Genomic DNA, 27,778 nt, shown 5'->3' on the forward strand with positions numbered 1-27,778 from the left:
GTGAAGGCACAATGGGATTAGCTGTCATCATCCTCGGGACTCTTGGTGAGTACAGAGAATTCTGCTCTCCTGCTGACACACACTGCGTGTTGCAAGCAAGTAAATCACCCTTTTGGGCTAATTCCCTGAGATGTGGTTTGTTATGCAGCATGAGATAGCCTAACCTTGACTGATACACACGGGAATTTCCCAAATTGAATTTGTGTTCTCTACATTTCTTCAGGTTTTTCTTTTTTCAATATTATTAGGCAAGGGAAGTCCATTTCATGAGCTCATAAAAAGTAACAAAACTAAATGTAGAATGTTATATCCATCCATACCGCTAATTTACCCTGCCCACTAAAAACACTCAAACTCAACGGGGGCAACAAAATGCACAAGAAAACTATGGAGATCAAGGCCCAGCCAGCCCAACTCATTGACATAAGCCAAAATTCATTTGTTCATTTACTCAATCGCTCAGTGGGTGTCTACTTTTTACTTTTAGATCAACTGGATTGATCCAAAAGGTACATACTGACTTATCTTTTATTTAATTTCAGTCACTGACATTACAAACATTTTTTGCAATTACTGCATTCATTTAAATTGCTTGCAATATAAGTTTCAGTGGTGTCTTAAAATCAGATAGATAAGTAGATATGAGGATGAGGAATAATTCGATCCCTCTCTTTCTAGAAAGAGCTCCTTCTTGCCCCTCCTCTGAGGCGACAGGAATGCATTTACCAGCTAATGACAGCATTTTAACCAAATTAGAAAATGCTCCTGGATACCATAAACACAACGAACAAATGGAAATAAACCAGCACAAACTATGCACCACTCACATGGGTATTTTCTGAAATTATAGAGACCTATACCAACCTTTTTAAAATAACTGAATAAATAACTATATACTTGTAGATACAACTTTACCTTCTAATTTAAAAATGTTTATTAAATATTTTATAGTTTTAAAAATGTTATGATCAACAAGATGTTATGCATTAAGAGAAAAAAGGCAGGTTTGTTTATTTTTTTTTCCTCCAAAACAGCTGCCATAAGGTTGGGGAAGTTGCTACTGACTCATTTGTAATACCACGCTCTTGTTAATATTGTCTGGTAGGAGTGGAGAGCTAGGACAAAGAATAATTACCTAATGATTAAAAGAGATGTTATAACATAAAGAAGGGGACCATGTGGTAGCAGTTGACAGAAAATATGGTGGGAACTGTGCCAAAGGGTGGGCAGAGAGACTCAGAACGATAACAAGAGGCCACCACTTCAACAGCCTTTTCCATCCTGTTTTACACAGTAATGCTAACTAAGGTATTCTGTTGGAAGTCTTCCATTTCCATCACAGCTATCCTCTCCAGCTAAAACAAACAAACAAACAAACAAAAAATGAGAGAGACTTGAAAATATAGGCTGGGCATGGTGGCTCATGCTTGCAATCCCAGCAGTTTAGGAGGCCAGGGCAGGAGGATTACTTGAGCCCAGGAATTCAAGGTTGCAGTGAGCCACGATCTCGCCACTGCTCTCCAGCCTGAGCAACAACAAGACTTGTCTCAGGAAAAAAATAAAAAGAAAACAAGAAAAGAAAATACAACAGAGTTTGAGAAATGTCACATAAGTGGAAGTAACTAATTATGAAGTAAGTCATTTTGTTGATTAATCTTTTACCAAATTACATTGCTCATTTTTAAAAGACCCTCAAATAGGTCACAATGAATGAATTTCTTGGTTATGGGACTATATGCCATACTGGCTTTCTGAATTTTTCTATAATGAACATAGTAATGATGGTTGGAGACAGCAGAAAAAATAATGTATTGAACATAATTTAAAAATTATACTTCTCAGATTCAACCCTCACTCCGAATTCCCCACAATCCCGCTTCCCCGCCCCTCGTCTCCTCTCTGTGGCTGTGCCTTCCTAGTGGAAGCACACCGGTGGCTTCCTCGACAGGCTCCATGAATCCGCTGCACAACCAACAAGTCTACACCACCTACCAATACACACAGGCCTGTGCTCTCTCTGCCGCCTACATCCCTGCCACTTTTGGTCTTCACACTCAGCCTTGCCTAGTCTGCTCCACGGGTTTCCTTTTTTTTTAATTTTTATTCAAAGCCCAGCTCAAACATGCCTCCCTCAACCCTTGCCCAGAAAGCTCTCCTAACCAGGCCAGCCCCTGGTGCTCTCTTCCCTATACAAGTGGACAGTGGCATGGAACACACAGATAGTGGCATGGGCTGGACAGTGGCATCGGCTGGACAGTGGCATGGGACACACACCCGGAGGCAATGGAAAAGGCCAGAGGGATCGTCTACCTTTAAAAGGGATCCAGTCAGGAGCAGTGGTTGCTCAGGAGGCAGAGCTCAGGAGGATCACTTGAGCCCAGGAGTTTGAGACCAGCCTGGGAAACACAATGAAACCCTATCTCAAAAACAAAACAAATACCGCCCGCCCCCTGCAAAAAAAAAACAAACAAAAAAAACAAAAAACCAAAACACCCACAGCACCTACTAGCACACTGTGGCTTATAAACTAGGTGGTTTGCTGAGTGTGCTTCAGGGATGCAAGGGGTTAGAACCCTGACAAAACCACCTAGCCTGGCTTAGAGCAGGAACCACAAAAATCAGAGAGCTTTTTCTCCACTCAAAATCTGTATATGTTACAACTAAGTATATAATGCTTATTTGTGAATGTACATTAGAAACTTGTGTCTGGCCGGGCGCGGTGGCTCAAGCCTGTAATCCCAGCACTTTGGGAGGCCGAGGCGGGTGGATCACGAGGTCAAGAGATCGAGACCATCCTGGTCAACATGGTGAAACCCCGTCTCTACTAATACAAAAAATTAGCTGGGCACGGTGGCGCGTGCCTGTAATCCCAGCTACTCAGGAGGCTGAGGCAGGAGAATTGCCTGAACCCAGGAGGCGGAGGTTGCGGTGAGCCGAGATCGCGCCATTGCACTCCAGCCTGGGTATCAAGAGTGAAACTCCGCCTCAAAAAAAAAAAAAAAAAAAAAAAAAAAAAGAAACTTGTGTCTAATGTACATTTAGAATGGACTAAATAGAGGCCAAAATATTTTCTATCTGGTCCTTTACAGAAAGTTTGCTAACTCCTGATTTAGAGCATCAAACAAATTCTTGTCAAATCATACAGTGCCAATTACATCACAGAGCATGTGGAACAAAAAGGTGATCAATGCAAAATCCCAGGCCTCAGACGGCTTACAAACAGATCCCAGACCTCACACCAACAAAAAACCCTACTGCCAACACTGCCTAGGGAGGAACATCTGCATGCCTGCTTCAACACACAGCCCAGTGGCACTTCTTTTCCTCTCAATCGTGTACTGAATTTCTAACGTGGGCCTTTTTGTCCGAGATTTTCTCATTTCCAAGTCTTCTTGCTGAAAATGCCCTTCTTTGCTATGCCTTTTTCAGGACCCTTGTTCATACCTCCATCCTATGCAGTCTTTCAGCACCCTCAACTCTTGAGAATCCATAGTTTTGATCCATTTTTGTCTTCGTCTTCATTTGAACTTCTACCACTTAGTTCCATCTATTGTCATGCAAATTATCTTTCTAGAACCTGCCTCTCTTGCTAGACTGGCAGCTCTGTTGGGGCAGGGGCTATATTACCTTGGACTCTCTCATCTTAACTAATACATTAAAAAAGCATAATTGGCTGGGCATGGTGGCTCATGCCTGTAATCCCAGCACTTCGGGAGGCCAAGGTGGGCAGATCACTTGAGGCCAGGAGTTTGAGACCAGCCTGGCTAACATAGCGAAAACTCGTCTCTACTATAATACAAAAAAATTAGCCGGGCTTGGTGGCACACACCTGTAATCCCAGCTACTTAGAGAATCGCTGGAACCCGGGAGGTTGCAGTGAGCCAAGATTGTGCCACTGCACTCCAGCCTGAGAGACAGAGTGAGACTCCATCTCCCAAAACAAACAAACAAAAGTATAATCAGTCAAATATATAACTGTGTGAACAATGTGATTCTGAAAATCTCCAGCTTCAAAAAATGTTCAACCTAGTTTGAGACAGATATGATAGAGAAGACAGACATGCAATCAGAGATGGCACAATGAATGAGGTAGTAATGGGGCAGAGTGAGGGGCTGAAGGCTTGTTAATGAGGGACTGACAGAAAGGGGAGGGAAGGCTCCTGCGTGGAGGGGCCACAGGGAATAAAGGCAGGGATGACGCAGTCTCATAGGGTGTTTGTGGGTGTGGGGGACATGCTGGGAAATGTAAACCTATTCACCTGATTGGTAATGGAGGATCGAATGGGGTTTTGGCAGAACAGGAGAGGATAAGATTTGTAAAAGCCACACTTCTGAGCTATAATGTGGGACGTGGATTAGAAGGGGTCTGCGAGACTCTAACCAGTTAGGAAACTCCTCTGAATAAGAAGCTGGTCGAAGCAGCAGCTGCAAAGAGGCACAAGGGGCAGGGCCTGGCTGCCAGACAAGATGCGGAAGATGAAAAAGACACAAGGAGCTTCCAGAGTTTTTAATCTTCAGATCGCGTTGGCCACGGTGAAGGGTCAGACCCCAACTCCGGAACAGACCACACGATACACTGCTGATTGTGAAAGGCATACATTTCCAGTGGAGAGAAAGCCTACCTGAATTTCTTATGCCTATGTGAAGCTTAATTTTATCAAAGAACTACATGGGATTATGAACATGCTTAATTTTTTTTTAATTATAAAAAAGAAGAAATCTTGGATGTTTCTCAATCAATGACACAGAAGGCGAAAACAAGCCAGGGAGAAAATATTTCTGAGGCAGTTTTTATGAAGCATCATGGACACCCTGTGTTGGAATCCCTTGGGTACGTACAAAACACTGATAACCGATTTCCGATCGTAGCCTAGCCAGTCTGACCATTAAGATACAACGAACTAGAAGTTGTTGAAAACAAGCTAGCAGAACATTCCAATGCATTTTTAACTTAAAAAAAAGACAGCAGAAACAGAATCTCAAAACGTAAAACATATAGGCTCTTTTAATATACATTTTCTATCTTTAAATGTACAATATCTTCATCGTTGGTAAACATTAAAAATAATAAAAAATAAATTTCAGGTCAATGTCTGCAGAATCCTGGAAACAGTTTTGGACCAAAGTTTGAAACCACAGGTTTTAATTACCCCATTTATACCCACTGAGAAGCTAGCCAGAGGGTGCAAAGGTGACCCATGAACTAGCAGCAACTGTCACCTAGCTGCTGAGGGGCCTGGGCGAGACTGTCACAATTACAAGTCAAGATCTACCACATGAACAAGATGCCCGGTGGACATTTCTCTTCACTGCTACCGGACTCTAAGCAACCTGCTACACTCTCATCTGCGAATATACCACCCTCCCTCCGGCCCCCAGGAAGAGAGCTCCTGAAGAGAGCAGAGCCTGCCTTTCTCTGCTGCCTCGAGGATTATCCTAGGATGACTATCCTCTATTTTATTTGTTGCTTATATTTTCAGCAGAACATTTTTTTTCTGTTCTCCATTGTACCCCTCACCTGCCAGGACCCATGGGGTACAAAGATCAAAGTCCCGAGGCACAGATGACTCAGAGAAGCAAAGGCAGACAAGATTCCCCACCCACAGCCAAGTCCCTTTTCTCCTCTTCCCCTTCTTCCTGAGACCTGCCGAGCAGTCCCTCTTCTGATAAGGCTGTACGTCTGGCACTGAAAAGCCAAGGGTAGCACAGCCAACCCGGAGCCTGGCACTAAAACATAAATGCTCCCCAAGGGAAAAACAGTCTCTCCACACAGAAATGTTTGATCAACAGAAGGACAGGAGCCACTCTACCAAAATGCCTTAGCACAATTATATCAAAGCTGGTAATCAGGGACATAGGCAAATACGCACAGCTCAGATGGAAGGCTTTGCTCATCGCATCATGTGGCTTACCTTCACTGTTTCAGCTTGAAATCTTCCTCAAGTAGTTTGGGAATGGAGGGGAGCTATTAACTTCCCCTAGGAAGCATTTTATTAATAATCATAATCATAATACTATAGCTGACCACAAATGTAAAACACATTAGCATTTACAAAGATCTTAAAGTTACCCTCATTAATTTCTTACATAAACTCTACTGCAAGTAATGTCCTTTTACAAATAAGGAAACAGATTCAGAAAAGTTAAGTGACCGAGTTTCACAGAATTTGTCAGAAAATGAATATTAGGGCTGGGTGTGGTGGCTCATGCCTGTAATTCCAGTACTTTGAGAGGCCAAGGTGGGCAGATTACCTGAGGTCAGGAGTTCAAGACCAGCTTGGCCATCAAGACCAGCCTAGCAAAAACCCATCTCTACCAAAAATACAAAAATTAGCTGGGGGTGGTGACGGGTGCCTGTAATCCCAGCTACTCAGGAGGCTGAAGCAGGAGAATTGCTTGAACGGAGGAGATGGAAGTTACAGTGAGCTGAGATGGTGCTACTACACTTCAGCCTCGGTGACGGAGTGAGACTCCGTCTCGAAAACCAACAAACAAACAAAAAGAAAATGAACATTAAATCGAGTGCTTTATGTATTTACTACACTTCGGCAGGTTGTCTTAAAAACTGCAAATGAGAACCAAACATGAAACCAGTATTAATATTTTCCTGCTATTAACTTGAATGAGAATCTCATCAACCATTTGGTTTAAAAAGTGTCAGAAGAGGCGGAAGACTTAAAACTATCCAGTTGTTCCTGCTGGCGCTAGTTCATATGGCACCAAAAAGATGACTGACAAGCCGAGAAGCCTGCAGAGCCACTTAGGAAATGGGATCTGACTGCTCCCTACTTTCAATGCCCACAGGGGATTCTAATGTGCAGCCATGGTGCAGAGTTCCTGCTCGTTAGCTTTTCCTGCCCTCAGTCATTCCAACCTTCTCCAATGGAAATACCTCCAACCCACAAGTCCCCGTCGGGTAACGGGTGAGGGGTGCTAAGGGTGCCATGCTCAGCCATGAAGCCTGGGCATCAGCAGCACTCATGATGTGCAGGTGAGTCAGAGCATGGCAGGGGGCAGGCATGTGCAGTAGCCAGACCACTACTCCCTGGAAGAAGGCCCTGAATCAGTCTATCTGGGGACTTCACACACTATCATCTTCAGGACTTATAACCTGGCCTGTGTTCTCTCTCCAAATTACTCAAGAAATGGGAGATTATTTGCTTGTCAAGTTTTCTTTTTTGATGTAGTAAGATGTGTGTGGGTGGTTAATCACGACACAGAAAAAAAAAAATCCATTCAAGTACAGCTGACCTTTGAACAAGATGGGTTTGAACCGCATGAGTTCACTCATTATGCGAGGATTTTCTTCTACCTCTGCCACCCGAGACAGCAAGACCAACCTTCCTCTTTCTCCTCAACCTACTCAATGGGAGGACAATAAGGATGCAGGCTTTACAATGATCCATTTCCACTTAATAAATAGCAAATACATGTTCTCTTCCTCATGATTTTTAACATGTTTTCTCTAGTTTTGTTATGAGAATACAGTATTTAATTTTTATAACATAAAAATATATGCTAATCAACTGTTTAAGTTATCAGTAAGACTGCTGTCAACAGTAGGCCATATTACTAGCTAAATTGTGGGGGAGTCAAAAGATTTCCAACTATGTGTTACGGTGTTGACACCCCAACCTCCACTTTGTTCAAGGGTCAACTATATGTAGGTATGATTTACAACTGATACTGCTGATTGTGATTTTGTATACAACAGCAGATTTTGTTTTATAGGAAACTTAGTTAAATCAGATGCCACAGATATCAAATTATTATAGAAACTAAACTCAACTATTGAGCACCTGCTACATAAAAACTTATTACCAAGTGCTATTGTGATAGAGCCCCACTGGACACAATATCTGACGTGAAATTCACTAGGATTTGACAAGGAAGACAATTAAGACTACCAACCTCCTACTGAACCATTCTTTATTACTGGGAATAAGTCCTTCATCATCCGCCTATTAAATCACATTAGAAAAAACTGGATCTTGGTGCAGGCTGAGGCTCAGAACTCTTCTCTTTCTGCAACTTTTAAGAATATGGTGAATTTCCTTAAAGCACACGTCTTCTGTCAAGTTGAATAATTCTATTCCTGACAACAAAACACCCACTCTGTCAACTCCCTTGGGGCCCTGCAGCTGCTTATCAGCTGTCTAAGCCAAGTGCATCCCTGAACAGTTTGGTCTGCACATCCTGTGTGTGGCTGCCCTCCCCCAGCTTCCGGGAAAACAACTGGGCCAAGCACTCCTCCGTCCCACACTCCAGGGAGCTCACCTATAGGAGGGGGCAAAGTTCAAATCTCCCAGGACTAAATGTTAAGGACACTGTCTCTCTTGGTTATGTGTCACTAACAAACTAGCCTACAACTTTAGAGCTCAACACCGCAGGCACTTACTATCTCTCAGGAATGTGGAGACTGATTGGGTAGGTCGGGGGCCTCTTATGTGATTATAGTTGGACGTGATGGGCTGGAATGTCAAGATGGCTTCACTCGACTGTCTGACACTTGGAGATGGCTAGAAAGCTCAATTTGTCTCTCTACGCCTCACTTCAGGGACTTTCGAGAAAGCTGGAACTTCCCTCTACGTGCCTCACTTCAGGGACTTCAAGTGGCAGGTGGATCCTCAAAGCAAACTTTTCCAAAAGGCAGGAAGTGGAAGCTGCCAGTCCTTTGAAAGGCTACGTGTAGAAAGGGCCCAGAATCACTTCAAGGCAACCACAAGGCTAGCATGGACTCCAGAGGAGGGAAAATATACTCTATCTGCAGATGAGGGAGGGATAGAAAAGATCCACGGCCATCTTTGCTCTGACACATCATCTTCCCTTTTTTAACTAAAGAAGGATATACAGATACAATCTCTACCTATGTTTTTAAAGACAGACCTAAAATCCACGCCAAAGGTTCCGCAGCCTACCATTTTGGTCTGAAGCAAAGCACCTTGCAAGTGAGAACTCACTGAATAGATAAGTGCATTTGCCCAACTTGTTACATGGTCACGATGCCTTAATCTACAACACCCAACTGTCAACAATGACGCAGTGTCTCCATAATGAACACAGTGATTTACGCTCAAAAAATGAGCAACAAAAACCAAACAAAAAGGCCTTAAACTCCTGGACCAAATGATTCTAAAGTGAAGAAGGATTCTAAAGACATAAAAAGAAGTCTACACACCCTCACACACATGCCTGACTCTACTGTGTCTGTATCTCAGCAGAGGCAAGACACCTGGCACAGAATTTAGAAAACAAAAAGTGGCCTCCTATCATCTGTGAGAGGAACAATGAGAGAGAGAGAGATCCTCTGTAAATATCAAAGGAGATGGGGGATACCAGTCTTTGTTTTTCCTGTGAAAATGTGGATGCATCATAATTTTAAAAATCGCTGGCTCTTTTTCCTGACTTCGGAGCAGCTGAGCTCATTTGAGTTTTGCATCCACCGAGGGCACCTCCATGCTATTTAGATATCAGATGCGTGATTGTATTCTACGATGTGAACAATACAGGGGCCCTTGCTTTTCCATAAGCTCATCCGGGACCACTGTCCTCTCCACTCACTTGGATGATCCCTTTCTGTTCCTCCAGCATCTCTGACTCTCTTCCCAGTACAGGACCTTCGGGCAAGCGGCTGCTTCCACTGCAGTTCCACTGGCCCTGCCCGCAGGGCTCCTTCCCAGGCCGCAGCTTACAGGCCACTCCCGAGGGGGAGGTCTGCTTACCTCTCTCCAAGTAGGCCTCCCCATGAGTTCCTCTGTCTTGGCTTCCTGTTTGCCTCCTTCTGCACATTCATGAAAATATGTAGGTATTTGATTTACGAGTGTCTCTATCATTCATAAAAAAAGAGCCGCGGTCTGCACTCTCCCCAAGGGCAGGGGCCACATCTGTCTTGGGTACTACCTGCATCTCTAGAACTCGGCACAGTACCTGGACCGCAGAAGGAATACAGAAGTGTCCCTTAGCCTTACTGACTTTTATGTTTATAAAGGTGGCAACAGCAAGCAAATTACCAAACTTTCATTTATTATTATTTGGGGGAAGGTTGGGATTAAATTTTTGTTTTGAGACAAGGTCTCGCTCTGTCACCCAGGCTGGAGTACAGTGGTCTAATCACAGCTCACTGCGGCCTTAGTTTCCCCAAGCTCAGGTGATCCTTCCACCTCAGCCTCCCGAGGAGCTGGGACTACAGGCGCATGCTGGCTAATCTGTATATTTTTTGTAGAGATGAGGTTTTGCCATGTTGCCCAGACTGGTCTTGAGCTCCTGGGGTCAAGCGATCCACCTACCTTGGTCTCTCAAAGTGCTGGGATTACAGGTATGAGCCACCATGCTTGGCCTCTGGATTAAATAATATTAATTTCCTCCTAGTAATATCACTGAACAGCTATTACCTACTCACTGAGGTTTACAAATAAATATTCATTCATATTTACTACGTAGTGAGGAAATTCATTAACAATAAGGATTTGCTTTCTAGTCTCTACTATCTGATGAATTTAATATTTTAAAATTCTAACATAAAATAGGTCTGGAAAGACAAACTTTCCATGACCTTATGTAACACTTTTACTATCTTAAAAGTATAAGGAATGCCTAACATGTGGAAAAATTCAGAATAAGGTTTTTCTGTTTTTCATAAATTTTGAATGTATCTTCAATCACCAAGGCTGACGTCCAATCTATAACATTGCAGTCCTAGGTTTGAAGTTGTAATTTGCTGACAATCTCATTTCAGGCACATCCAAAATTAGCAACTAATTCTTTACACATACTTTATTAATAGACGCCTGAAATTTAGAGATTAGAGAGAAGCACATTCATTATTAAGCTGGGAACATATACAAAATGAAAAATAAAAAATGCACTTTAATATAATTATCAAACAAACATGATAATCAGCTAGGGAAAAGCTACTCATTGAATTTTTAGACTTTTCTCCTAATCAGTAGCAAAATATACAATTGGTACAAACAACAGCAAAACTGTTGATAAAACTGTTAACCCACAATCAACCACACATCTGGTTTATCATTTCGTTTTTGTAATTTATAATCTAACCTTCTTGGAAAATGTTACTTGCTGAGTTACATAAAATAATCCTTAATTTTTTAGCTAATCTCACTCAAAAGGGTAACTTTTAAATTGTAACAACTGTTTAGGTTTCATAAAAACCAGAAAGAACTTTCTGAGAAATGCATTCAGAGGAAAGGTAGCCATTCCCAAGAAGTGATCTTGGTTTGGCCTTTAAAAAAGAAGAGAATAAACCATGAAAGCCTTCAAAGTCCTTCTAACTGAAAGTAATAAAAATAAAAGTTGCTGACGCCTGGTAGTCAAGTGAATCATAAAATCTTTTTTAAGAATATATTTTATTGATTTTTTTTCAGCATTCTTCCATAACAGTACAGTAGAAAACTCATTAACCCTAAAAGGATAAAGGCATAATCTATATAAAGATAAAAAAATCAAGATGAACTAAGAAGGTGTTTGCTGGTATCAATTCAGTGGATAGGGTTGCTACATATCCAATTCCTAAACATGTGTGAAGAATTAACATTTTCTCTTTCAGGGAAAAAACAGTAAGAGCTAATATTTATTAAGCATTCATACGTTCCAAGCACTAGGCTAACAGCTGGTATATATTATCCCACAGAATTCTTACATCCAAGTCTTACAAAAATCTATCTGATTCCAGAGATGCTCCAGGAGGAAGAGAGTAAAATCAGCAGAGACATGAGGGAGAAAGATCAAAGACAGATCATGCACATTATTAAAAAGGTAACTACCCTAAGTCCTCACTGTCAACCTATTTATTCTTCTTTATAAACAATGCTAGTGAGCTTGACTAAACACCTAAACTTTTGGGCAGACGAGAAGCAGCAAATTAGAAGAGGGAACTGGCCTCCTCCATGGAGCAACAAGAAATGGTAACTGATAAGCAACATAAATGAGAACGAAACCATGAGCAGCAAACCCCTCAAGGATCATGGTGGTCTAAGAACTTCAATGCAGACACAAAGTGTGCTATATACGTTATTACCCCAGACAGCACTGTTGACAGATAAATGCTTGTTTATGTAAAGAATGACTAGATCATAAAATAACCCATGACTAGGAGGATGACAGTGTTTCAAACAATTGTTTAGATGTGTTCAGAATGCTTTACTTAAGAGAGAATGAAAGACAGCAATACAACAGTGTGAACTGTCGGTTGAACTATGGGCAGTTCATTTGCAGAAGACCCCAGACGGCCAAGAGTGAGCTACAGTTAGCACTGTCCTGCGCTGGGGGAGCTGGTGGTTTGGGCTTCAGGCCCCCTGATGTCCAGGCTCTGCTACCAAGCTCGGGTGTGCCCTAAAAAATGAGTTGACCCAGGTTACCTTTTCAGTCCTTTTCCTCTTTACCACTTTGCTTTAAATACTGTAAGAAAGAAACCACCTATTACCCACTTCTCTGAAGTTCATGAAAATTTGACAACTGGCCAACACTTTCAAGAAGTAGAGTTTTCAAAAGCCACAAAAATGCACTTGGTTAATATTTACAGCAGGAAGATACTTTAGTTATGTGGAGAAAAGTGGCTTTGGCACACAAGACATAACAGGATAGACCGGTCTTGCCATGGCTAGAGTTGGAATTCTACTTTCACTCACTTTTTGCAGTAGGGAGCGGAGGCAAAATCAATCCTTTCATTGCAGTTATTTCAGTAGATAAGCTCTTTTATATATACTTTGCAAATATTCCACTGGAACGCTCTTAATGCATAGGTATTGTACAACCTTGCTTGAATGGAAATTTATTCTGTGGACCTCTGAACCTTAAAGGACATCTCCCACCTCCAGCAAGAAGAACCACATGAACACAATATAGATTGGGGGTGATAAAGGAAAAGTGGGTGAGAAAAAAATGCATTAAATCTGTATTTACACCAAGGGTTATTTACGAAACCCAGATTTAGGCTGTCAGTAGCATTAACTTCTTAATTATTCTCAACCCTGACCACCTGGGTACCATGCCCTCCTCCTCCAAGGATTACATCTACTTCTGGCCAGGGGTCCCCTTTAATGTGCTAAATAATCAAAATCAGTGAAATTCTTTTTACTCAGTCTGCATTATCCTTGGTAGACTCCACTCCGTTAAGAGTTAAATGTGTTCACTGACAGAAATATCAATAAACAAGGATAAAGTACAAAATCTGCTGACCAGAGACTTGTGTTGAGCACAAGGTTAATACCTAATCCTTTCTGCTGTAGTGGACCATTTAAACACTGTACTGAATGCAGGGTGGGAAATAAACCGCAAGCCATTCAGTAGGTTTGCAAAGCTTCGCAAGAACCTAGAATGCTTTTCTGAGAGTTTTAAAGCCGTGATTTATCAAATCTTTGATATCTGTTCCATAGATACATAGGGTTCAATCCCATCTCCCCTAGCCAACACACTCTACCCCCAACTTTTTCTCCCTTCCCTCCGTCTCTTCCCCCACTTCGGGCAACTCTCCCTGCATCTGTTTTGCTTGGCAACACACATCAGCATTCCAACAGATGTCACCTGGCCACTGACAGAAGACTGGAACATATTAGGGAAAATAAGAAACTGTTCAAAAGGAAAATAACGATCCCCAGTGAGGTTTCTGTCAGTGAGGATCACCAGACTTTCAGGGCTGAGGCTTGGTAAGGGAGGAGGCTCTGACTCACTGAAGACCATACCTTGCCATCATGCTTGCATATCAGATTGAAAGAATGCTTCCAGGAGAACTGTCTCCCATGGAAAGCTCTCCTCCTCCCTGAGGACTCCCTCTCCTCCCTCAAACACAGAACCTCTGCACAAACCATAATTGCTCAGCTTAAAGGAACCTGAGGATAAACTTGCTGTGACCACTTACAAAGACCAGAGGACTTCATTACAAAGCATGATGCCTGTTTCTTTTTTTCTTTAAATCCATGTTCTAAAGAAAATTTTCAGTAGCTGAGACAAAGGAGTGTCTATTTTGTCAGCAGTGACTTAAAAACTCTCCCCATCTCAGCTGGGCACGGTGGCTCATGCCTGTAATCCCAGCACTTTGAGAGGCTGAGGCGGGTGGATCACAAGGTCAAGAGATTGAGACCATCCTGGTCAACATGGTGAAGCCTCGTCTCTACTAAAAGTACAAAAAATTAGCCGGGCATGGTGGTGCGTGCCTGTTGTCCCAGCTACTCAGGAAGCTGAGGCAGGAGAATTGCTTGAAACCAGCAAACAGAAGTTGCAGTGAGCCTGGATCGTGCCACTGCACTCCAGCCTGGTGACAGCGAGACTCTGTCCAAAAAAAAAAAAACAAAAACTCCCCATCTCTATTCTTGCCTTTTCCATGAACTAAGATTTTGTCTGTCTATCTGCTCATCTGTCAAGCCCTCAGCCCATCAAGGAAACACATGATAAACTAGGGGGTGAAAGGAATCAAAATATTTCACCCCAAAAGACACCTATTTGATACACTGTAAATGGCTATTCAGAGGGCAGTTCTGTGGGGGAGATTTGCACCTGGGGAGGAAACTGCACTGACGGAGGCCGTCTTTCTCTAAAGCTCTCCCTTGCCAAAATCTAGGGAAGATTCACTGAGGGTCTGATACCTTTGAAGGTCTGAAAGAAACATCTACCTTCTCTTCTCCGTGAAGGGTGCTACCTAGGAGGTTTCACCTAGGTAACAGGACTACCTCTGCTTGCCAGCCCTCCTCTTCTCTCCCTCCAAGAATTTTTCTTGCCACCACAATCTGAATGACCACCATATCCTGTTTTTGGTCGGGCTCTGAGCCCCCATTCTTCCTATAACCTCAGGATAGTATAGATGCTCCCGAACCCCATTGGGGAGTTGGGGTACTCTGTGATTTTCCCCTGCATGCATGTTAGTAAATTTGTATACCATTTCTCCTATTAATCCGCCTTTTGTCAGTTGATTTTTCATGGAACCATCAGAAGGCGCAGAGCAAATGTTCCCTTGACCTCTACATGGGCAAAAACGATGACCTCCGAAACTGAGAGAAACATGCAAAAGCCTTGCTCCTGGGCAAGGCTTCTGAGCCTGCCTCTCTCTGGGGGTGAAGCCTGAAGAATAAATGAGCTATTTTAAAAGCTATGTATCAGTTTTGCTTTAATGCCCACACATTATTCATCAATGGACAATACATCTTATAATAAATGCAATCTGCAAATCAGAAGCAGACTAGCTGGAGCAAAAGTGCAAAAATATATCCACCCACGCCCTGGCATGACACAGGCAGCAGAAAGCATCTTGAAATAACATTTCCTTAAAGAGGATAAAAGCCTCCCATTTTCTAGACACTGCAACATGAAAATGACAGGCTAAGTACTGAGGGGAAGACTAACTCCCAAGACAATCCATGATCTTTGCTGGTATTTGGAGAAATGAAAGGGCGTGGAAGGAAACAGCACAGGCCAGGGACCAGGATCTGCCATATACTAAGGTGACATGCACCTCTGCGATGGCTTCTCTGCTCCTGCCTTGCCCTTTATCCGGTACAGGGGCCAGTGTGGTCCATGCAGACAGAAACAAAGTTCCTTGGGAACTGTTATATTTTCATGAGAAATTCTAGCATTACCCTTTAAGGTAACATAACGGGTCTTCATTTCAAGTATAATAGGGTTTTAGAGTACATGATTCTAAAATATGAAATATGAACAATTTCCTGTAAATTACAAATTAGGATCCAAGTTAAGGGGCAGTCTGAACTCAGAGGACTAATACCTAACCATTATAACTGAGACATTTTAAAAGTAATCATGTTAACTTGAGGAGCATATTCCTATAACCCTACAGTTTTTTATAAGTGAAAGTAACAAAATTGCCAATTGATCAATTTTATATCTGGATTGGATGAATGAAATTTCCAAATTTTAAAATTCTGGGTGACAAATATATTGAAGGAAAGATTAAAAGCATTAATTTTCTAAAAGGTCTAATGGCTTAGACCCAGATACAACTGCAGTCACTGGATTATTTTAATAGTAGCCAGCAATCTTAAAACATTCCTACATATCTGTTCTTCATAACTTTACAGAAAGCAAGTCTACTTTAAAAGCAGAGAATAATGATCTCTTAATAAGGTGTCTGGTTAGATTTGCTAACTTCATCTGGATTCGCATCAACATTTCAAAACACAAAAATTTTAGTACCTATAATTGATATTATCATTTAAAAATACTTAAGTGTTTAAAAATCACTCCAAAGTCACATCCATGAATACTCTAATGCTCCAATTTTATGTATAATATTTTCTCCCACAAATTTTCCAATTTTATATATTATATTTTCTATTGTCATACCACAACAGTACAATGAAGAACCTGGGAGCTGGACATTTGTCTTTATTGTTAATCCCTTTGTGTGATTCACCTACACAGACTGCCTTCACAATGGAGTGAGAGAGCTGGAAGGGAAGGAATCTCGGTATTCCTCCAGTATTTACTAGAACTTTTACTACAGAGATACAAACCCACTGGCCAAAATACGCACATGATCAGACACTGAAAGGATATACATATGAGAACTTACATGAATCACTGAGAAAAACACTGGTGTTGCCCTCATTTTATTTTTTTCATGGTTCAGAAATTTAATACTTTTACACTGCTGAATCTGTCCAACTTCTATGATTTCCTTTTCTGTTCCTAAGGTTGGAAATTCATCATCCTTCACAGATCTGATACTCAAGTTTTACTGCTTCTTATTCTGTGATGTAACACATTTTATATAAAATTATTTATCTTAAATTTAATTTAGCACTTGGTTTGAGTTGTAGATCCAATCAACATTATAATTTTTTCAAACGATTATATGCACATATAATTGAATACAATTTATTTGAATGGTGGAAATATGGTTTATATTTCCTTTTTTGTTGCAACATCTAAATACATATAGTATTTAAGTATATGTACTATATATAGCTAACATATCTCATATTATACAGATTAGCATTTTCTTACATAAACGTCATATCAAACAAAAAGAAATGCAGAGAAGTATTTAAAATATTCATTTCTTCAGTTCTTCAGGATAAATTCTCCACTGTATATATAAACGGTTTCTTTATAAACTCCATAAATAAAGCCTACTTAGCTGGATACAGTGGCTCATGCCTGTAATCCCAGCACTTTAGGAGGCCAAGGCAGGAGGACTGCTTTAGGTCAGTGGTTTGACACCAGGCTGGGCAACACAGACCTCGTCTCTACAAAAATTAAAAAATTAGCTGAGTGTGGTGGCATGTACCTGTGGTCTAGCTATTTGGGAGGCTAAGGTGAGAGGATCACTTGAGCCTGGGAAGTGGAGGCTGCAGTGAGCCATCTTAATGCCACCACACTCCAACCTGGGCAACAGGGCAAGACCCTATCTCTCTCCCTCAACCCCCGCCCCCCCAAAAAAGCTTAATACTCTCTGTTCTGATTATGATCTTATACTATGATGTTATAATGAAAGTGACACTAATCTATTTCATTCCTGGGTGTCCGCTACCACCACTGAATCGCTGAAACTATGCCTTGGTGGTTCCTTGTTCTCAGTGCGGCACGGGGGCGGTGGGGGTGATGTTCAGAGGACAGCTTTGTGGAAGGCAGGTCAGCAAGGAGGGAATTCATCCAACCCCACATTTGAAGGAAAACAGAGGAACTGTTTGTGACGATGGTCACACCCAAGAATTCTTCAGCAACATTTCACTTTAAAAATAATTTTCTGAAAGCTGCTAATTACGAACAAGGCAATTTTGGGCCAATATGACCACCACATCCCTGGCAGGCACATCTACCTTCAGTCTTTCAGTGAGGCCCCTCCCACTGGCCCATGAGATAAACCTGGTCACTTTTCAGCATCCAGTTCCAGTCTTGCCCCTCCATGACACTGTTCCTGTCCCTCCCAGCCTGTGCATAAGCTATCTGTCACCCAATGCCTTGCTTAGTGCCTGCTATTGGGAGTAAGGCTGCTTCTGCTAGGTAGGCCTCACCTCAGCTGTCCCCTGTCTGCGAAACTGAAAGCTCTATAAACCAGGCTCCCTAAGTATTTATATTTCCAACTTCGAGAAGGATAGGGCTTCACTTGCGGTGCAGTGATTCTTCCAAAATAATTGTTTCATACTCAAGAGAGAAAAAGAATATTCTCTATTACTGCAAAAGTAAAGCTGTCAGGGTTGGTAAACGGGTACAAAAATACAGTCAGATGAAGAAATACGTCCTAGTGTTCACCAGCACAGTAGGGCAGCTATAGTTAACAAGAAGTTACTATAGATTTCAAAATAGCTAGAAAAGAAGATTTGGAATGTTCCCAACATACAGAAGCCACAAATGTCTGCAGTGACAGATATTTCAAATATTTCAGTGTGTAATGATTTGATCATTACACATTGTATGCATGTAACAAAATATCACATGTACCCCCATAAATAGGCACAACTATTACGTATCGATTTTAAAAAAGTAAACCCCTCACTTTCCCCCGCATCTTTAAAATTAAAGGAACTGGTCTGCATAATTTCCAAGGCAACACACAGCTCTGTAAATCTGTGAATCTAAAATTTAAAAATGACCCCTGCATATGCGAGCTGGAGAAAAGTGTCACACTGCAGAATGCAGGTGCATCTCTTGCTAATACAATTTCAAATGAGGGTGCAGGCAGGCCTGAGGCACACTGCATCCTTAGCCTTGGCATTTGGGTACCCTAATAATGGATGCTAATGTGTGTAACATTGTTTCTGGATTTTTAAAAAGCAGATAATTACTGTAGTAAGATGTTATCCAAAAAGATAATTACTGTAGTAAGAAATTAAATCCATTTAAATATTAAAACTAAACTAAAATATTCAAGTTTTATTACAACTTAGTATCTCTTTTTTTCGAGTGAAAAAGCACAATCAGTAAGGTCCCATGGAGCAGATACCATGCTTAAGGCATTTGAACTCATGAGGAAGACCATACAAAAGCAGCTCGGAAGTATGCTGCTAGTTTCCAGTGTTCAACTGTGACTGATTCCTTACAAAGTTCAAGAGTCATGTTAGTTCTGCAATATGTAACTCCTGGCCAGAAAACCTCCTGGATTCGAAGAAGTGCTAGATTGTTTGGTTGGAGTTTGATATACATTATTACATTTCAGTATTTCTGGTTCTACCCCAACTTTTCTATTCGACTCAGTTTTAAAAATCTGGACCAAAACAATTGTTTTCCTTCATGAGGTACCTACCTAGTCATGCATTCAAAAAGAACATGAGGGGAAAAAAAAAAAAGCCCAAGTAGGATTTATTATCACGTTTGAAAATGTCAAGGAAATGGATGAGCTATGACATATGTGAGTCATTAAATATATTTTAAAAGTCTACCAGCTCTCAACTGACCAAAAGAAAGAGAAACTAAATCTATCAGAAATGATTTGAAAGGTATTAAACATGCTTAGTAACAACCCCAGCCCATCTAATCCCAACCCTCCAGAAAGAAGCAAGCAAGATAATGAATGATGATGTGAGTTGAAAGTAGGCTCCTCAAAGTTATTATATAGGGAAGTAAAAGTCACTTGACTCACTGCGATCACAAAAGAAGGTTGTGTAAACTCTAGCAAGCTGTGAAAAGCTGATCTGCTTGGGGAAATTCCAGCCTCCTGCTACCTGGAACAATTTGCTCTGCTCTGCTTACTGGATACCTGGCATAATGCTTAACATTAAAACAAACACTGAATGGTTTCCAAAAACAGGGAGGTTGTGCAGGCACTTAAGGGAACCAATACAAAGTTTCTGAATACTAAAGTGTAGCAACAAGTCAAATCAAGAGAGGAGGACCCCCTTCCAGCTCAATTTATGATCCACCCTTTTATTTGATTTCATGATCTGTCCCTTCACAGAGATTTAATCACTTAATTCAAAAGTGTCAGAACAGTCCATGGTTCTAAAATTGTCAGGGTGTAAAAAACAGGTTTCTTGAAATACAATCTATTCCATCCTCCATCCGGAAAAAAAAAACTAAACTTCCTGTCAAAACGTGGTGATGCCTAGAGATCAGGAAAGTGCCTATTCAGGACATGGCGTGAAACCAGCCAGGACATCAGGGACTAGCTTGCAGGCCCACTCACATCAGGCCACCTGTCTCACTGAGTTACTCATTTATCTTCCTCTGTATCCTAATTGGCTCAAGGAAGCCATAGCAGAATAATCAAGAGATTCCAAAGGAGAACTCTAGTGAGAACCTTACGCATTGCATTAATCATGCACACTGAGAGAAGATTATTTTTTCTTTTTCTTCCTTCTTCTCGTTTGAAACAGAGTTTCGCCCTGTCACCCAGGCTGGAGTGCAATGGTGCAATCTCAGCTCACTACAACCTCCGCCTCCCGGGTTCAAGATATCCTTCCGCCTCAGTCTCTCGACTAGTTGGAATTACAGACACATGCCACCACACCTGGCTTTGTATTTTTTGCAGAGATGGGGTTTCGCCATGTTGCTCAGGCTGGTCTTGAACTCCTGGGCTCAAGGGATCTACCTGCCTCAACTTCCTGAAGTGCTAGGATTATAGGTATGAGCCACTGTGACTAGCCAGCATTTCTTAAAAACATTTTATCACAAATAGAGACAAAAGTTCAGGTCTTGACACTGGAATGTGGTGAGCGAAGATTATTTCTAAAAAATCTTTCAATAATCTCCACCTGCCCAGAAATGTACAGACATTCTGCAATACCTACTTTTGCTAATCTTTCAATATTCTGTCCTTCGGCCTTCTTAGTTTTTGATCCAGAGCTGGCCATACGCAGCAGGTGAAGGCTGTTTTGGTGCTCTCCCTCATGCAGGACACAGAATATTATGCTGCTTGGTATGAATTAAAAGAACTGGAAGACTGCAGACAGGATGATAACCTGTCTGAATAATCACCAGCCAACTCTGAGGTGGGTTTCCAGTTTCCTTTGACATTCACAGAGGAAATGTAGACATTCTGGTACCTATGAATGGAATCAGCAATTTCAACACCACCAACGAATTTCCTGCTTTTTCCCATTATTGTGAATGGCTTGACAATATAATTAAGAGTTAAAAAGGTAAACGTATTTAGGATAGCTAACCTGTATCAACTGAACATGCAGCTGATCATTTTTATTAAAAAATGTGCTAGATCACTGCAAGTTGCACAAGTAGCATTACCATTTAGATTTGCCTCAACCATACAGAAATATTCATCAACTATCCAGAAATATCCAACATTTATTACACTTTAAGGTAGTTTTTACATACAGTAAATTTCTTCTGGTACTGTGAACTTTTATGAAAAGATAACAAGTTTTTTATCAATATGTATTATAAAATTAGAGATTTATTTCAATGATTAGGAATTCTGCCACCAGGCTTAGCCAAGAGAAGCAGCTGCACCATTTATGAAAACTCTCTAAAAGACAGTATCTAAAATAAGACATACTCCCAAATATCTCCCTCATTTTAAAGTCACACAATGTGGAAATTTTGTACAGACAACATTATATTGTTTCTCAAAAGCCTCGGTCTATAGCAAAGTAACAGTAGACTCAATCACTGGAAATATTATAGCAAAAGGACATGGTAAAAAATATGGTAGAAATGCCAGCCAGAATGTTGTGAGGCTTCAAAATCAACACACCTAATATACTTAAGAGTCCTTTTCTATAATGCATAGTTCAGGAAGCGACTCTTCCAGGACCACATTTGGTGTAAGGGACAAATACTTAGGAAACATGAGAAAACAGCAGAAAAAACATCAAAGCTAGTTATTAAACATTTCCAGGTACGTCACAAACGCCATGTTGTCCTTGGAGTTAAATGCCACGCTGATCAAAAAAAGGCTGTTCACAGTTAACCTAATTAAACTCCTAGGGGAAAGACTTGTACATTACAGATACCTGGTTCCTGAATCAGGTACTTGCACGGACACTCTCATTTAAACCTAACTATGAGCCTATGAACTGGACATTTTTATCCTCAAATTTACTGGTGAAGGAATAGGCTGAGAGAGGGAGTCTAAGTACTCCAGGATGACAAGCTAGTGAACTATACAGGATGGCTCTTTGGGTCCACAAAGAACCCTTCTCTCACCTTTCAGGCCAGTGCTGCAAGGCACCAAATGAAGTTGTCATCTCAAAACTTTTCAGCAAAAATGTCACATCACAGGAAGCATTAAACTGCTTTTTGGCTTAACATATACTTTTTAGTTGTGCAAATACACACACACACACAAACACATTCCCATCATTGGTATGCAAAGTGATATCATGGTATACACTATGATACACACATAACGTTATTACACCTATAATGGTATCACATCTTTTCATCTGAAACAACACTTTCACATGGGAAGGTCAAGTGAGATAATGCCTCCTCAATGGGACAGCCATACACATTAAGTGAAATAAACAAAGCATTCTTCAAATTGTGAAGTGCTACAGAAACATGAGCTATGCTGCAAGCCCTATATAGTTTCTGTTTACAAACATATCGGTGTCAACCTTGTGCATTGCCTATCCAACTTTTGAAAACATCCCTGAAAACGGGTGACATTTTAAGCTACATGTTGGTTTATTCTCATATTAGACCACATTAAGAGAGATCATTACTATACATGAGACAAGAAAGTAAGTTGATAGAATCCAATCAGAAACCAAGTCAATGAAAAGAATACTACTTGTTTTTCTTCTTAATTACAATGTTGTTATGTTTTATTTTTATTTTTTTGAGATAAGGTCTTGTTCTGTTGCCCAGGCTGTAAAGCAGTAGCAGAAACACAGTAATCTCGAACTCCTGGGCTCAAGCAATCCTCCCACTTTAGCCTCCTGTGTTGTTATGTTTTAAAATAAAGGGATGGTTAATGATACTCAAGTTATTTTTAGGGCAAAAAAGAGACATCAACTAATATTAATATAAACAAATTTCTGTATATTAAAAACATCTTCTGTAAAAGAGAATCAAACTATAAGTTCCACCAAATGAAAAGAATTTGGATATTCCTTTGTTGTTCAATAAAAGGAATTTTTAATCACAAGAGATTACTACACTACTTCTGTGGAGTATATGTCCACTGAGAGGACACAGAGGAAAGTCCAGAGAGCTTGAAATGAAAGAGCACTCCCTTCTCCAATAGCATCTGCAGTAGGTGTCAGAATTACTGCTTTTGTCCCAGTGGGCCCTCCTCCCTCTGTTTACATTACAAATGGTGTCAGCAAGAATCTGAGATATGCCCTGAAACTTTCCAAGTAATGGGTGTAATGTTACATACACATGACACATTGAGTACTTCAAAAAACTAATGGGATTAGAAAACTGGCTCCTCAGGCTTGTAAAATGCAGAGTTTCACAGTTATTATGCACAAAATGGCATACAAAGGGGGTACACAAATGCTGGTAAATGGTCCAACTTCCTCAGAATAACTGATGCAGTTAAGAGGCTCAGAACCAAACAAAATAACCCAAAAGCGAACTTATAAGAAAATAACTAAGATACTCACTAAATAACTGCTAATGATTGCCATAGATGGAATTGGGAAATTCTAATAATTCTGAAAAATTTTTAACTGATTATAATTGATGACTATACGAATGAATTCTTGTTTACTGACAGCGACAGACCAGGTGAAGAAACCTATCATCACAAGGGTTTCCCCTGTATTTTTTCTAATAATTTAGTTGGTTAACATTTTTTGGAGTCATGTTACATTTTAGATTTAGTCATGGCAGGATGTTTGGGAGACAGAGATAAAAGTACTCAACAACTTAATCTTGTAATAATAAGGTCTAAAGTCTAGCTTATGAAATATGAGCACATTTGTCAAATGAATCCCAAATGGTATTCCTAAATCTAGGAAGACTTTTCCATATCATTCCAACACAAAACTGCAACAGATTCTAACTCGCTTTTCATGTAAACTTAATAATGTGATGTCCTTCAGACCAAAGCAGTGGATATTTGAAACGCCAGAAAAGCTTGGTGGCAGCCAGACTACAGACGCCCAAGTGAATGTTTTCCTTCAAGATAAGTGAGGCGGTGGCAGCTGCTGCCTAAACTTAACACCCCTGTCCATATGAAATGTGTACAAAGTTGCTGAATGGAGCAGACGGTTTTGTTATGTGACCAGTTTTGGTTTTGGTTTTTAAAGAAAAAAAGTTTTGCTTAAAAGAAAACCAGCTTACTAACCACGCACTAATTTATGTATGTGTACAAAAATACATACATATGAAAATGCAAACTACTGTTCACTAGTTGGAACTTACTCTCCAAGAAAAGCTCTTTATTCTAGAATTTATATTCTCCAAATGTGTAGAAACCTGGTTTTCACTATGTAGTCGTTGCAAGTTAGAATAGCCCTTTTAAGCAAAGTACACATAAGTTTTAGTACATTCGATTTGTTTTCTAATTACATTTGAAAGTTCATCAAATCAAATGAGATTTTACTTGTGTGAAACTATTCGTCCTCCCCATCTGAATTGCAAAGTGATTTCAGTTTTTGGTAATATAACTGAATAGTTATCAAACTTTAGGAAATGTATTTTTGTCAATATTCATGCAGTAGGCGGTCCAAATTCAGCATGGAATTGTGTTGCCAAACAAAGCCTACAACTGTCACGACGGTAATTTGTTACAGTGGGGGTTAAAAGCCACTATAATATCAAAACTCTGTTAAAATATGTACCATTGTATAATAAATGGTATGGGTTCAGACCAAGACAAAGCACTCAGCCATTTCCCAATAGACGAGTTCGAGATACTAAAAGGAGATACACAGAAGGAAAGAGAAGAAGAAAAATAAACTTGTATTTAGCATCTGATTGTATCTTCAAAATGATGAAAACCAAGGATGGAGGAGTGATAAAGTTTACTTCAAAGACAAAACATTATTTCTGAACACAAAGCAATAAAAGACAATACAATTCTAGAATACTACTCAGCCACTCACTTTTCAAAATCACAATTCACAAGTGAAATCCAAACAAAAAGTCCCCTAGATATTTCCTAATCACATCTTCAAACCGGTAGTCACATGAAATTCAGGAGAAAAAATATCCAATCCAAAACATAAGGAACTCGTTCTTTAAGAGAAAGCACTCGCTGGCTAGTGATTACTAGTAAAAGAAACCAAACTGATTAACTTTTCATCCTACTCTAAACTACGAAAGCTGCAGAGTCATCATATGCCTGGTTGATGAAGTGTGCAGCTGTCTCTCTGTACTCCATTTCACTGAAAGGGAGCGATCAGAAACAGAGAAACAGGAAGGCCAGAATCTGTTCTAAGGCTTCTATTTCCACAGCTGGAGACAGGGTACTTACTATTCTATATACAGCATCCTCGGCCTGGACATTCAAGTGGGCAGTGCTAAATTGCACGACATGCCCTGTGACCATTAATGTGTCCTCATCAGTCTCCCGTAGCCTTGGGCCATAACCTAGTGTGCTTTCAAAACACACCTCTTAGCTTAGTAGTGTCACTTGTGGGATAGTGACATTACTCTTGTTCAGTATCACTTAATGTGACACAAAACAAAACAAATTATATAACAAGGACTGATCTGACCTCCTATAGCAAAAAGGCCATGACAAACAATCAAACTTCATGTTCACCTATTTTTAACTATTAAGAGACGAAACTCAGGTCCTTTGCAATATCCTCACCTTTCAGAGAACTGATTGTTTTTAAAGTGTTGTCACAGGCTATATTCGCAAGCAGCTTTTTAAATGCATTTCCAATATCAACACGTTGGGGCACTGAATGGCTTTTTGGCAGATTAAAGTAACAAATTTTATTTAAAATTCCTTTATTCAGAAAAATAAAAGCAGGGGGAAGGTATGTTGCTTGGATTTTCCAAACAGGCAAAGCGCTTTGACTCTGAGGACCTACAGAAGGCATGTGCTGAAAGGGTGTTTTGCCCATCAAACACTGGACCACAAATCATCGTGCCAGAACTTGGCCAAACATTCAGATCCACTGGCCCGAAGCAGGGAAACTCCCGGAACAGAGGGTGAGGTTTATTTTGGTTACGCCACAGAGTAAGCATCCAGGTTGGAATCAGTAAACACATGTAAACACACTGTAAACTTACCGTGGCGTCGGCTCCCGTGGAAACAGGGTTTTTGGCGCTTTTCTCCTCCGGATTCTGGGGAGCTTCCTCTGGCCCCCGGGTTACAAGAATTCTAAAATGCTGCTGCCCTGCATTCTGATCCTGCCTGATTTTAAATGTGCACCCCTGGCCCTGTGGAGTCCTCTCCACGGAGTTAGTCCTACGGATTTCGGGAGCCATCCTGCCAACCCGAGGTGGTGCCTCTGGGGGTCCCCGATCTTCCGTGGGGCTCCCTCGCTCGCTTCGGGGCTGCGTGGGGTATGAGGTGCTCCTCTCCAGCCGAATGCGGGGATACCTCACCAACCTGTCCCCCTTTGTGCCCGTGAAGCCAAAGTTGAGGTCACCGCCTGGCCCCGGAGCGCCTTGCTGGGGCTGCTGCAACTGGAAGACAAAACACCGCTTCCCGGAGCTTCCAGAAGCATCTGGAACGTGCTGCAGGGACCAGCGCCTGGGCTCTGCCGCGGCCGGGCCGCCCTGGCCGTCAGGGCTGAGGGGCAGCAGCCTCACCTGGCGCACGTCGGCGCTGGAGGCGCGGTGCTGGATGCGCAGGCCCGGGGCGGCCTCCTCCGCGCAGTCCACGGGGCCCGGGCACCGCACGCGGCGGCCGCATGTTCCATTGACCTGGAGCCCCGGGTCCCGGGCTGCCCTCGGAGGGGAGCTCCCGCAGGTGTCCCTCGGCGAGGGCTCCCGGGAGCCGCTCTGGGGCGAGGCCCTGGTGGTGGCGGTGGCGGAGGCCTGGTCCCCGGAGTCAGGCGCGGCGCACAGAGGCCCATCGTCGGCGCCCTCGGGCGGCCCGCACCCGTCTGTGGCCCCGTCCGTCGCCTTGCGCTGCAGGGAGATCTGCACGGAGGAACTGCACGTGGGGCGGGCGTCGACGCTGGTCAGGAGCTGCGGGATGAACATGGACGAGCTCCGCTTGAGCGCGCCCACGCCTCCCTGAAGGCCGCCGCCGCCATCCTCCCCTCCGTTCTGGGCGAAGGGGTGCGGGCTGCTCCTCCGCGGGAGGGTGTGGAATGCCATGAAAAAGTCGTCTTCTCTCTCCTGGTCTAGGATCTCTGATTCGGGGGCTGTGTTGCTGCGACCAGAGCCAAAATGAAACCGAAGCCGATGGGCCATGGTGACCAGGGGGGCCAGGAGGGCGAGGGCGAGCGGCAACAACAGGCCCGGCACTGCCAGCAGTCACAAACCAAAGACACAAACTCCAAGAAAAAGTGTCCCATCTGCCAAACCGTTAGCACTGCGGCACCAGGAGCGACAGATAGCAGAAATAACCCAAGTGGCAAGCGGCATTCCAGGCATGATTGGATAAGAGCAAAAAGCTCTCATCCACACTGTGACAGAGGGTAGGGTGGCCAGAACCACATGACCGCACTCTCCCCCTCCAATGCCAGCTTCTGAACTTAGAGGAGTTTTCCCCCACTCGCTCTTTTTTTTAAACAGCAAGAGCCTGAAACAGCACCTTCCCAGCTGCTGCTTTTCCATCAGAGAGGAGTGGCCCCAGCAGGGCGCTCTCACAGCTGACTAAGGCAGCAAACACACTGCAAGCCACGCTGCTATAAATCTAACCACATCACATTCGCAGGGCATTTCTTTCCCAACGGGGCACAGCGCTGGGACTCTAACCAGTGCAAAGACCTGGCAGTCAACACAGCACACACGGTATTTCCACACCTCCCACCACACGGAATAATGA

General features: G+C 42.0%; 1 protein-coding gene and 1 long non-coding RNA gene across 10 annotated transcripts in view; one reads left to right on the forward strand and one right to left on the reverse strand.

Moving 5' to 3' along the window:
• LOC135276056 (uncharacterized) lies at positions 1-27,545 on the forward strand. Its single transcript, XR_010343613.1, has 3 exons — positions 1-45; positions 11,693-11,775; positions 27,136-27,545. It is a non-coding gene; the product is annotated as an uncharacterized LOC135276056 (long non-coding RNA).
• The window catches only part of NEDD4L (NEDD4 like E3 ubiquitin protein ligase), a 354,125-nt gene that overhangs the window by 115,568 nt on the left and 210,779 nt on the right, over positions 1-27,778 (reverse strand). The window contains exon 1 of one of the 9 annotated variants that reach the window (XM_064379094.1): positions 26,068-26,409. The exons of 7 other annotated variants lie outside the window; for them this stretch is intronic. In XM_064379094.1, coding sequence (XP_064235164.1) covers positions 26,068-26,265 — 198 coding nt within the window. In that variant the 5' untranslated portion in view covers positions 26,266-26,409. Of the gene's footprint in view, positions 1-19,549; positions 19,645-26,067; positions 26,410-27,778 lie in introns of those variants that run through there. One more of the 9 variants, XM_064379095.1, reaches the window with a different exon arrangement.

Source organism: Aotus nancymaae, unplaced genomic scaffold (genome assembly GCF_030222135.1).
Source record: "Aotus nancymaae isolate 86718 unplaced genomic scaffold, 86718_ANA_hifiasm-v0.15.2.pri h1tg000020l, whole genome shotgun sequence".
NCBI lineage: Eukaryota > Metazoa > Chordata > Mammalia > Primates > Aotidae > Aotus > Aotus nancymaae.